Source organism: Arachis stenosperma, chromosome 8 (genome assembly GCF_014773155.1).
Source record: "Arachis stenosperma cultivar V10309 chromosome 8, arast.V10309.gnm1.PFL2, whole genome shotgun sequence".
NCBI classification, from domain to species: domain Eukaryota; kingdom Viridiplantae; phylum Streptophyta; class Magnoliopsida; order Fabales; family Fabaceae; genus Arachis; species Arachis stenosperma.
Genome location: NC_080384.1, coordinates 27,969,903 through 27,982,994, shown reverse-complemented (window position 1 = coordinate 27,982,994; position 13,092 = coordinate 27,969,903). Strand labels below are relative to the sequence as shown.

General features: G+C 41.3%; 1 protein-coding gene across 1 annotated transcript; it reads right to left on the bottom strand.

Moving 5' to 3' along the window:
• Positions 1-8,466: 8,466 nt before the first annotated feature.
• Positions 8,467-12,645, bottom strand: LOC130945714 (vicilin-like seed storage protein At2g28490). Its single transcript, XM_057874422.1, has 6 exons — positions 12,337-12,645; positions 11,819-12,000; positions 11,549-11,629; positions 11,028-11,462; positions 10,421-10,869; positions 8,467-8,611 (listed from the first exon to the last, which is right to left on the bottom strand). The coding sequence occupies exons 1-6, from the start codon at positions 12,623-12,625 to the stop codon at positions 8,467-8,469; spliced, it is 1,581 nt and encodes a 526-aa protein (XP_057730405.1). The 5' UTR covers positions 12,626-12,645.
• Between the last annotated feature and the right edge of the window lie 447 nt (positions 12,646-13,092).

The window sequence follows — 13,092 nt, the reverse complement described above, 5'->3', positions numbered from 1 at the left end:
AATACTGAAAGATTGCCGTCCCCTAGACCCATCAAAAACAAAAAGGGAGGAAGCCGCGGCGACTACTGCGAGTACCATAAGATGTATGGCCACTCAACAAATGATTGCTACGACCTTAAAAATGTGATAGAAATGTTGGTCAGGGAAGGCCGACTTGATAGATATTTCATGGAAAGGTCGGACAATCATGGAAAAAGAAAGCGAGATGATGAGGACAGAAGAGACCCACCACCACAAACCCCGAGAGACACATACATATGATCTCTGGAGGATTTGCGGGAGGGGGACTCACTAAGTCATCTTGCAAAAGACACCTAAAGCGAGTTTATCAAGTCGGGAACGAGACTCCCGATCTCCCAACCATCTCGTTCACCAAAGAGGATGGGCAAGGGATCATGCCCGGGCATGACGACCCGATGGTGATAACCATGATCTTGGCGAATGCCAACCTCCACAGAACCTTGGTGGACCAAGGGAGTTCGGCTGACATCCTCTTTAAGCCCGCATTCGACAAGTTAGGGTTGGATGAAAGGGAACTAAAAGCTTACCCGGACACCCTGTATGGACTAGGAGACATGCCAATAAAGCCACTGGGATACATCCCCCTCCACACGACCTTCGGAAATGGGTAAAATTCCAAAACTCTGAGCATCGACTTTATCGTCATCGATGTCGGATCGGCGTATAACGGCTTGATCGGCAGGACTACGCTAAATCGGCTCGGAGCGGTGGTGTCAACCCCTCACCTTTACATTAAATTTCCAACACCTAAGGGAATAACAACGGTACGGGGAGACCAGAAATTGGCAAGAAAATGCTACAACGAAAGCTTGAACCTCCGAGGAAAGAGCAAGGAAGTTCACACCATAGAGCTCGGGGGAATAAAAGCTAAAGAAGAGCTGCGGCCACAGTCGGGGGGAAGAACTGAAGAGGTTCGAATCGAAAAAGAGGAAGGAAAAAATATCAACATAGGAGCCAGTCTAGACAGAGATTTGAAACAGAGGCAGATAAATCTCATGCGAGATAATTCCGACCTCTTCGCTTGGAAAGCTTCCAACATGCCAGGGATAGACCCTCAGCTCATGTCCCACAAGCTTTTAGAACACCCAGGATCACGACCCGTACAGCAGCGCAGGCGCAAGCTCAGAACAGAACGAGCTCAGGTGGTGGAGGAGCAAGTACAAGCCCTCTTGGAGGCCGACTTCATCCGAGAGGTCAAGTATCCGGCATGGCTAGCAAATGTAGTTCTAGTCAAAAAGTAAAACGGCAAGTGGATGATGTGCGTCGACTACACCGACCTGAACAAGGCATGCCCTAAAGACCCATAACCACTTCCCAGTATTGACACCCTAGTAGATGCGAGCTTAGGGTATCAGTACTTGTCGTTCATGGACGCTTACTCGGGATACAACCAAATTCCGATGTATAAGCCGGATGAGGAAAAAACTTCATTCATCACACCTAGAGCAAACTACTGCTATGTGGTAATGCCTTTTGGATTAAAAAATGCTGGGGCCACATATCAAAGGTTGATGAATAAAATGTTCGCTCCCCACCTCGGGAACTTAATGGAGGTATATGTAGATGACATGCTGATGAAAACCAAGGAGGAGACCGACCTCTTGACAGATCTCTCGCAAGTCTTCAACACCGTAAGGTTACATGGGATGAGACTAAATCCCACAAAATGTACCTTCACGGTGGAAGTGGAAAAGTTTCTAAGGTTCAAGCTAACACAAAGGGGGATCGAAGCAAACCCCGACAAGTGCAAAGCCATCCTAGAAATGAAAAGTCCAACCTGCCTAAGAGAGGTCCAACAATTAAATGGCTGACTTGCAGCCCTCTCCAGGTTCTTAGCAGGATCAGCATTAAGATTCCTTCCACTGTTCTCTCTACTACGAAAAGGATGACAGTTCGAATGGACTCCAGAAGCGAAGAAGCATTCAAAGAGTTCAAAAAGTTCTTGAGCCAACCCCCAATCCTGACCCAACCTTTAATTGGGGAAGAGCTCGTCCTATATTTGTCCGTAGCAGACAAAGCTGTAGCATCAGTCCTGATACGAGAAGATGAGGTCGGACAGCATCCTGTGTACTTCACCAGTAAAATTTTACAAGGCCCTGAACTAAAGTATCAAAAACTTGAAAAGTTTTCATACTCCTTAGTAGTAGCCTCACGCCGATTATGACCGTATTTCCAAGTGCACACGATAAAAATTCGAACGAATCAACCCATGAAGCAGATCCTCCAGAAGACAGACATTGCGGGCAGAATGGTTCAATGGGCAATAGAGCTCTCTGAATTCGACCTGAAATACGAAGCCCGGACGGTAATAAAAGCTCAATGCCTCACCGACTTCCTAGCAAAACACGCCGGAGATCAAGAAGAAAAATCCACTACATGGGAATTATATGTAGATGGGTCCTCCAACAAGGTTAGAAGCGGTGCAGGCATAATACTGGTCAGCGAAGGGGAAACGCAAATAGAAGTCTCCCTTAAGTTCAAGTTCCCAGCTTCCAACAATCAGGCAGAATATGAAGCCTTGATTGCAGGGTTAAAGCTGGCAGAAGAAGTTGGTGCAACCAAAGTAATGGTATTCAGCGATTCTCAGGTGGTGACTTTCCAAATAAACGGAGAGTATCAGGACAAAGATCCTAACATGAAAAGGTACTTGGACAAAACCTTGGAGCATCTTAGGCACTTTGAGGAGACCGAGTTGAAGCATATAACTCGGGACCTCAACAACAGGGCAGACACCCTCTCCAAGCTCACAAGTACCAAACCAGGAGGGAACAATAGAAGCCTAATCCAAGAAACTCTCCCCGAACCCTCCGTGGTCAAAACGGAGGCTGTTCAAGATGTCTTTGAAGTCGCCGGGTTAGATCTCGGGTGGATGAAGCCTTTAGTCAAATACCTGAAATTTGACATCCTCCCCAAAGAGGAAAAAGAGGCCAAAAGAATCTGGAGGGAAGCACAAAACTACACGCTAGTGAAAAATATCCTCTATAAAAGGGGAATATCAGCATCACTACTAAAGTGCGTTCCGACCTCAAAGACAACCGAGGTGCTAGAGGAGGTGCACAATGGAATCTGCGGAAACCATCTTGGGGCAAGTTCGTTAGCCAAAAAGGTAATCCGAGCTGGGTTCTACTGGCCGACCTTACAAAAAGATTCCACAAAATTTGTGAAAAAGTTCCAACCATGCCAAATGCATGCAAACTTCCATGTAGCTCCTCCCGAGGAGCTCTTTACTATAACTTCCCCATGGCCTTTCGCAAAATGGGGGTTGGACTTGCTAGGACCATTCCCCCAAGTGCCGGGGCAAGTAAAATATCTAATAGTGGGAGTGGATTATTTCACAAAGTGGATAGAAGTAGAACCATTGGCCACCATCACCACTTAGAGAAGTCGAAAGTTCCTCTACAAGAATATTATCACCAGATATGGAGTACCTCACTCCATCACTACCGATAATGGCACTCAGTTCACCGACTCAACCTTCAAAAACCTGGTGGCCAGCATGAAAATCAAACATCAGTTTACATCGGTGGAACATCCACAAACAAATGGACAAGCTGAGGCAGCAAACAAGGTCATACTGGCAAGGTTGAAGAAAAGGTTGCAGGACGCAAAGGAAGCTTGGACTGAGGAGCTCCCAAAAGTACTTTGGGCTTATCGGACCACACCTCAGTCTGCCACAGGAGAAACACCCTTCCGACTTGCTTATGGCATAGAAGCCATGATACCAGTCGAAATCAACGAGCAAAGCCCAAGGGTGAGCTTCTATGACGAGGTTGGAAATATACAGGGACACAAAGAGGAACTTGAACTACTCCTAGAAATCCGAGAACAACCCCAAATAAGAGAAGCAGCATTAAAGCAAAGGATGACCACCAGATACAACAAAAAAGTCATTCGAAGGAGCTTCGCCCCAGATGACTTGATCTTAATCAGAAATGACATTGGAGTCAATAAATCTGGAGAAGGAAAGCTCGCTGCTAATTGGAAGGGACCATACAAGTTTAGTGAGGTCTTAGGAAAAGGTTATTACAAAGTGACCGACTTAAACGGCACCGAGCTACCTAGGTCGTGACATGCTTGTAATATAAAAAGGTACTACAGTTAAAAGCAAACTCTACTCCCTGATGTACTCTTTTTCCAACTTCATGGTTTTTTCCCAAAAGAAAAGGATTTTTTCTGAAGGGGGATTTTTTTAACGATGCATCACAGTAGAGACTAAGGGGTTATAGATAGCCAAAAACCCTTAGTAGCAGTAAAGTACCTTCGCAAATAAATAAAGATCTTTTACAATATCTATTATAAATTCCTTCTCGCTTTCTTTCTTTCTATGAAACGCGCCGACTTAAGCTCGACAAAGCATGAAAATCCCATGAACCGACCTAGATGGTCGTCAGGATAAAACGACGAGGTACAAGTCGGTGTAAAGAGGTTATAAAAGTCAATCGTGATGAACTCGGAAATTATCTGACTAACAAGTCGGAAAAACCGAGAAACAAAGAAATGCATCACAAAAATAACCTAAGTTATAAGAACTCGATGAATAAAAAAATTGAGTATAAGGAATACCAACAAGAGATTAGAAAACCTATAGAAAGCACTAAAGAAAAGATTGTCCCAAGCCTTCAAGAAAAATTTGAGAGAAAACTTAGAAGAAGGGACAGCCAGCCAAGAAAAAGGTTTTTCAAAACAAGGATAAAAAAGGTTTTTCGAAATCTACAGAGAAAGGCATGCGCACAACCAACAAAGATAACCTAAACCCTTGTCCAAAAAAGGATATTTTTAAATATTTTGTTTACGGCCATAAAAGGCCAAGAAAATGTCAGCAGAATACCACCACAGAATAAAAATAAATAGTTTAAAAAAGGGAGACCCACAGGCCGAGCCCCCATATAGCCACAAATAAAATTTTCTTTTCAGTTAGGAAGGACGTCACCACCAGAGCCAGTGAGAATAGTCGGAGCACCACCAGAGTTAGAAAGAGTAGTCGGAGCACTATCAGGGCCAGGAAGAGAGATGTCCATAGGAGACGGAGTGGAAGTTCCAGGAGCCTTCGAAGAACTCGGGGCATCTTCTGGTCGGGGAGGGGACTCTATTATCCTCTGGCCCCGAGTTTTCAACTCGGACTCAGACACAGGTCGGGGAGGAGAAACAATAGCCCCATCAATTACGACCTTATCAAGATCCAAAGGGGAGAGATCCAGGTCAGGAGCAATAACCCCGACCTGCTCCTTAAAGATCCTCCACGCCTCCTCGGCTCCCTCAGTAATGGAGTCTTCCAGATTCGCATAAGCATCCTGAGCTCTTACCAAATCCTTTTTAACCTCCACAAGGTCCTGGAACAAGCTCGAATAACTCTGCTCCGCTTTCTCCCTCAGACCCTCTGCCATGGCGTACCGGCCCATCAACTTCCTCTCCTCCTTTCGGAGATTATCCCCCTCCTCCTTCAACCCAGCGACCTCCTCCTTCAAATTCTTCTCAGCCTCTTGATATAAAAGAATCCTTCCCTCTAGCTCCTCAACCCTCAAGGATGAACCTAAAGAGCTTAGGGGAGTCTTCTAAAAAATATCAAGAAACTTTGTGCACACCCCTGCCGCCCTGATACTCTCCTGAGCCAGAATAGTAAGGTGGTTTCGAATAGAGGCATCATCCATACTTATACGAGTATGAGGATAGATATGCTTCCGAATAAACTGAGGCGCATCTACCTTGGCCTCACCTTCAAAAGAAGAGCTAGACTCTAAAGCCTTGCGCTTCTTCTTTTTTGGCTCAGGGGAAGATCGGGGAGAGGGGACGGCAGAGAAGAGGCTGAGGAAGAAATAATAATAGGACGAGTGGGGGTCCCCAAATTGTGAGAAGGAAGGGGAGGAGAAGGAAGAGAAGGACCAGCTGCCCTGGCGCCGTCGATTTTGGCGCGGGACCTCGCTCTGGCCTCCTGAACTCTCTGGTAAGACTCATTGGAATTCTTCTTTGCCATTTCTGTAAAAGCAATTAGGAAGCTAAAGTCAGTAAAACAAGTCAGAAAAAACAAGTCGTGCGACCATCAAGTCGGAAAATATGATAAACAAACAAAAAGCTACCTAGTTGAGCCTGGACAAAGGTCGGAGACCCATGGAGAAACTTTTTTGTATCCAGGTAGGGGGCTCTCCCCCATACTTCTCGGAGAAACCCCACAATGGCCGCCTCCACCTCATCCAAATTGTCCTAACCGTATTTTTCACAAGGAGAGGCCTCTATCCAGTACAGGGGGAAACGAGGAGAAGAAGTTTCATCCAGGAAAAACGGGTGGTGACCCTCTACAGCTTGAACTTTGAAAAAGAAAATTTTGAAGTCATGGAATGATTCATCAAAAAGGGTAAAAACTCTCCGGCCTTGTATGGCCCGAAAAGACACCCACTGTTATTTGTTATTTTGCCCATTGAAGGGCTTAGTCATGTGAAAGAGATAAAAGAAAATCTTCAAAGAAGTCAGAAAGTCTAAAGCATGGCTGATAAATTGATAAATTTTCAGAAAACCCCAAGAATTAGGGTGAAGTTTGGTAGGAGCAACACGATAGTGGCATAGAACAGCTATCTCAAAATCGGAAAAAAGAAGAAAAATTCCTAAGCGGGTAATCATGCTCTCATACATATAGAAAAAATGAAGGGCTGCCTCAGAAGCCATTCCAAAACAAACCCGGTCTTCCGGACCCGGGGCAATCAGTTCATATTTCGGCTCATCCTCATCAGAAGTACAAAGCCTATGATGAGTGCGAAAGTTGGTGATGAAGTCAGTATCAACAAGAGGTTCTTCTCCCAGAATCGTGACATCTACCCATTGAGCAAGGGTTTCTACAGAAGACATTTTTTTCTAGAAAGGGATAGCGAAACCTACAAAGGAAAAAGAAAAAGGATCAAAAACAGGGTCTCTAAGGGGCCTATAATCAAACAAAACAGAGTCACTAGGAGCCTACGAGCCAACCCTTCTCTCTAAAATAAAAACATGCAAACAAAAGTACTTCGAAAAAAGAGAGTAGAGAAAAACTAACCTTTGCTTGAAAAATGGCAGGGCGGAGAAAGAGGAATTCCTTCGAACAAGAGCTTCTTTTGAACAGAGTAGAGGAAGTGTGAAAGTTTTCAGAAACGAAGCAAGGAAAGAGAGGGAAAGTATTTATAAAAATGTTAGGGGCATAATGGTAAAAACGGAGGCCGTCATTTAAAGAAAGGCACCGTTCCCAATGTAACTGATCCCCGCGTATGAATACACAAATCTCTAACGGACGCGACGTTTGATTAGACGCGACTGTTGAGAATTTTTAAAACACGTCGGTTCCGAAAAATCACGTCGGTTCCTTATCAGATCGGCTACGGTCCCTAGTTAAAATACTCGACCCCAACTCTTAAAAGAAATTAAGCTCGAGTAGGGGCACTGTTCATACCCTGGCCCAACACTAGGGCCCAGGTCCAAACGAAAAGCCCAACCCACAAGGGTGAGGCCTCACATTACGCCAACCTTCCCCTGAGAAGTTGGTTCTCGCCACGACTTGCCTTAAGAAAGTCGGAAACGAGGATTAGATGGCAGATAATACTAAAATAACTGCCCCTAAAATCTCTCAACCCACTTCCAAGAGTCATATCTCAACTTTCCTAAGATAAAGGGACGGTTATCCACCTTAAAAGGTGGAACTACTTCAACGGTGGTTATTAGTTCACCACTATAAATACACTGACACCCCTCAGGTATCTCTAAGTTCCAATACTCTCTAGACCTGCTCGCACCCTTGCTGACTTAGGCATCGGAGTGTCTTTGCAGGTACCACCCCCCAATCACTCACGATCACTAGTCGGACGGAGGCCCCAAAGGTGCGAACCCATTCGAAGGCTTCCCTCCTCAGACGATTGGGCCAACCTAACGAATCCAGCCCATCCGGTTATCCATCGTAACAAAAATAATAACTAAAAATCTTATTATTTGATTTTTTATTTATAGATACATCGGTTTTCTTAGCCAGAGACTTTTGTCAATCTACGACTTTTTTTTTGTAAAAGTAGTTTAATTTTATAAATTTTTTGTAACATGTATAATCTTATACTATCAGAACAAAATAAACCGTAATTTTAAAAAATGTATATTCCCATAATGTTATTACAGGTAAAAATACTAATTATTATTTAAATGGATGAATTATAATTAACATTGATATTTTTATAGCATAAGAAATAACATGCACAGAAGAGAAACAACATTTTTCACGTTTGTGTGTATTTTGAAATTTTTTTTTTTCAATAATATACAACCAAACATGTATTGAAGTTTAACTTCTGATTTTACTGAAAATAAAAATGAAAGTGGAGCTAAAATGTGGTCAAACGTGAAGGTGTAATAACACTAGATTAAAGATCAATAGACTGTAATAACAAAATTGGAGACAGACCACGGAGGAGGCAGAACGTAATGAAGCAGCTTTTGCAGTTAAATCTGACCGATGTGGGACTTGTCATCATCACCACCTTTGACATTCACAAAATCTTGATTTGCAAGCACAGGTTCCTCTCTCAACACTAGTGATGTTTGCATCCTCTTCATGGCCTTCATCCTGCGTTCATGATCCTCCATCCTACACCACCAACAATAATGAATTGTGGGGGGTTTAGTTACTCATGAGAAAGAGGGAGGGGTGAATTATCCCTGAAAGACACACAGGAACACCATGGTTTAGCATTTACTGCATTGTTTTTTTTTTTTTTTTTTTTTTTTTGCTGCTTTTGGTTTGGTTTGGTTTCTTTAGTCACGGCTCTCTTTCGTCCTATCCACCAGCTATTTCGATCTTCCAAGCAAAATGCTGTTTCATGGCAGATTTTTCAATGTATTATGCAGTAATTTTGCTTCTGTTTTTACTTGTTTGTCTCTTTCAATGATTGCCTTTCTTATTGTACTTGATCTTATCTCTTCATCTGATTCATTCAATAAGCATTAGATTACTCATGATTTTTGTTTGTTTATCTATCGAACAAGATGAAATAAAACAATAAAAACTTTATAAAATTACCGAGCTAAGTCTTACTAACATCTTACTATTGCATGGAACAGTTAGATTCTCCAAACAGGGAATGGCGGCTCTTTTTGGTGGATATAACAAGTGGCAAGCAGCCTCAGCATGTGACGTCACACTTATGACCTCATCAAATTTCACACTTTTTTGAATTATTTGAATTAGGACCACATAACAATCAAGATAGAACAATATCAATGGACCAAATAATTTTATTTGAATTATTTGCATATATATATTCTTACTACATGTGCTTTAAAAGAGTTACATACACAGAACAGACAGAAGATAATGCAGAAAAAGAATATTTAAAAGGTGGTGTGCGGATTTGTGGTTAGGATAATTAATAACAGGGTAATGAGAGATTCCTAGCTGGCTATAAGTGTAGATAAACAAATAAATAATTGGAAAATTCATGGTCTATATATTATTTATGAGGTTTGTTTCATGGCCTACATAGAATCCAAGAAACATTGGTAGTGGAGAATGAAGAGGGATGCTCATGCTTGATAGCATTGAAAGGTTTGCTACGCAGGAGAGATGGCGCTATCACTTGCATCCATCCTACCATCCATTGGCATGGATAGGAGCAAGGTCTGTCAGCGTCATCTCTTGTGCGTAGCGTACCTTTGCATATGCAAACTAAGGTAGTCATTTCTACAAATTTGCATTCCAATGTGGTAATCCAAGGTACGCGCTCTTGTCTGGTTTCAGATTTTCCCTTGTTAATCCCATGATATCTTATGTTTTGCCTTAATTATCTGTGATTTTATGAAGTACTTGAATGATTCTGTTTTCAGTTTTTACTTTTTAGTTTGGATTGATCAAACAGGTTAACAGATTTTTCCACTAGTATGTTTGATGGGGTGATAATACAATCAACCACTCATCTTCCAAGATCCAAACATGATGAGTCAAAGTTTGCTTGAAAATATAGTAGGAAACTCAAGATAGATTTTAGAGTTGCAGATGAGTGAGGAGCAAGAGATGAAGAAAATCAAAAGCTTGGATCTATGAGGTGCAAACATTAGGGTGCGTTTCATTTGCATTTTCATTTTCTGTTTTTATTTTCCATGTTTTCTGTTGTGAAGAAAAAAGAGAAAACAGGAGGTGAACACAGAAAATGTGAATCAAAATATTTGCATGTTCTAGAAACACGTTTAATGTGTGTTGCAATAACGTGACATTCATAGTGAACAATGATCATTATACTTCTAAAAAGAGGAACAAGACACACAAAGCGAATTCAACAAAACTAGTTGATTTTATTCACTCTTAAAGAACAAAATAGTGAACAATCATCTCAACGAAAAAGTTGATAACAAAAAGAAAAACAAAGCCGAATAGGATATAATCACCTCATAAATAATTTACCATCCCAAAACCATGGCATTCCTTATAAGCTTTGGAATGGTGTCAACCTCAACCACTTCCTTGTTATGATCTTGATGATGTGGATATGGAAGTATGACATCCTCATGCTGTGCATCAACCATGTGGCGCATGGTTTCCTCGCTCACACCAAAGGCAGCAGCGAGCTCAGGACCCATCATGGTCCTCATGAGTGACGTGGCTCCCACAAGAAACTGTGGCCTGTTCTTACTTGCAGAGGTGGTGAAGCCAAAGAACTCCAATGGTTGGTCCTTTGATGCTATTTGGCAGAAAGGGAAGTACCTTGGGATAAAGAACACATCCCCTTCTTTGATCTCTGCATCCATTGCATTGGTTCCGTTTGGAAACACTATCTGGATTCTTCCACTCCCTCTCAACACTATGCCATACTCTGTTGCCATTGGATTCATGTGCGGCGTCATCATCGCTCCCTGCATTGTACCATACACTTCATTAGTATCTGAGCTTTTAGGAGAACTGGTTTCATGACATAGTATCAGAGCTTTTATGATCAAATTAGTACCTGACTCACGCAAATGCGTGATTAGTACTAATAACAAAAATTTAAGTCTATATTTATTTTGCATACCGCTGAGAGATTAACATGATAAATGCCAACACCAGACATTTTGAGTGGAGAATAATCTGAGCCATCAACAGCAACACTCCAACCATGGCTGTTGATGAAATCTGGTGCTCTGTCATAGAGGTTGCAAATATGAGGGGGCTTCTTACCCATACCCTTGTTGGGGTTCCATGCTTTCTTTAACTCATCACAAACAACTGAGTCTAAGAGCTTCCTCCATGACCATACTCTTTGCTTCTCCTCTTCTTGCCCATCATTATCTTCATCATCAAAATCTTCTTCTTGCTGGTCTAGCACCATTCCCTTCAGGTGTTGCAATTTGTCCTCATCCTTCAATTGAAGGAACTTGCTCCACAAACCTGTGTCTTGCTGATCCAGATTCACAATTGGACCCTCATGTTGCCTTGTGAACATTTTCCTAACTTCTTCAGCTGATACCTGTGTATGTTTATTCATATAACAAGACATAATTAGTTGCATGATCCATGCTGACATAAAATCAAGTTGCTTCTTAGCTATCTTACATTAAAGGCAGCTTCAAGGATATCTGTTCCGAAGCCGGAAAGTACTGAAGCTGGATTTGCTCCTCCTCCAAGATAGAAGGACTGCATACATGCATACATACATACTAATCAAAGTATAATTCAATTATACAAAGTAAAATCAAGATTCTGGCATGTATACAATTCTATATATACCTCATATCTAGGCATACAATGAAATGGTTTATATCTAAATACTATATAATATAGATTTTTGTTTCCATAAGAAGTTGTTGTGAAATGCATGTGTACCTGGAAAGTACCACCTCCCATTGCCTCTGAGGGATCAATGCTGCAGATAATGTGAAGTTTCTGACCCTCACCAATATTCACCAAATAGAATGCTGAACCAGCTGGGATTCTATACACATCCCCCATCTTCAATGTTCTTTCTGCAAGCTTACCTCTATACATGAATCCCAACTTTGCTTCCCCTGAAACCATTTTCATTTTTCATTCAACTTCATGCATCTTTTCTCTGTATTCTATGTACTATTTTAATCTGTATGTGAGTGTTTTTCGTTTTTAGATTTTTTGAGTGTTTATTTAAGTATTTATAAAGACTTTGGTACTATATTGAGAATCAAGAGAAAATGTAAAATTGCAAATCAAAGAATTCTATCACAACTAGTATTAATCCTAAAGTATATGTACTATGATTATCTCTAATAACAATCTTTAACCTCTCATTAGTTTATAGTTTCTTGCATATTATACAATAACTACATTTGATGACAGAACAAACCATCAAAGTAAAAGATTGATGATACCTTCATGGAGGAAAATGATGAAGCTTGAGTCAATATACTGAGGAACGAAGAGTGACCTTGGCTCCATGGAGATGAATCCAATATGCAAGCGCCTCTCCATAAGCTTAGCATCACCATAGCTTTCAAGAACTCTCATCTCACCAGCATCTGTCTTAACCACACTCTTGGAGTTCTTCATCAAGAACATCGTTTCTACATCATCATGTTTCCTCCATAACCCCATTGTCAAGGTTACACCATGACACATCAGAACAAGGATAAAAAACAAAAGGCTGTTTCTGTTTCCCATGTTTAATTTGTTCTTGTTAATTACTGTCTCTATTGTCTGAAGGTGATTTATCACTTATATATATGAAGAAGTGGAAGAGAATTCAGGGGGCACGTGTCAGCCATGTAGAGTTACAAGGGAATTTTGCCATGTATAGCAAGTAAAAAAGTTATCACAGATCTTGAAAAAACATTAGATCAGGACAAAGTCTATGCTTGAAAGTTTCCACTCTTAACATCATTGGTTGGCTATTCTTAGATGGAAGGTTTTCAGTTTATCCATGAAAAATTAGTCCATTATGATATGCATTCAGATATAGTAATCTGCATAACCTAACCTTATATAGGTTAATGCATGGATGATTATACCAAAAGAAATCATATACCTCATACATTACATTATGATTCACATATATAAACAGTGGACGAAATGGGCTATACAGAGACTCAACTTTGGTAGCCCAAGAATTAGCACACTTTCAAGGCCTT

Bases quoted from the DNA above. Each gene is read 5' to 3' on its own strand.
- LOC130945714 (XM_057874422.1), bottom strand. From the start codon at position 12,625: ATGGGAAACAGAAACAGCCTTTTGTTTTTTATCCTTGTTCTGATGTGT. The intron at 12,001-12,336 runs GTATCATCAATC...AAATGGTTTCAG, and splicing joins CATCATTTTCCTCCATGAAG to GGGAAGCAAAGTTGGGATTC. The intron at 10,870-11,027 runs GTATGCAAAATA...GGTACAATGCAG, and splicing joins ATCATGTTAATCTCTCAGCG to GGAGCGATGATGACGCCGCA.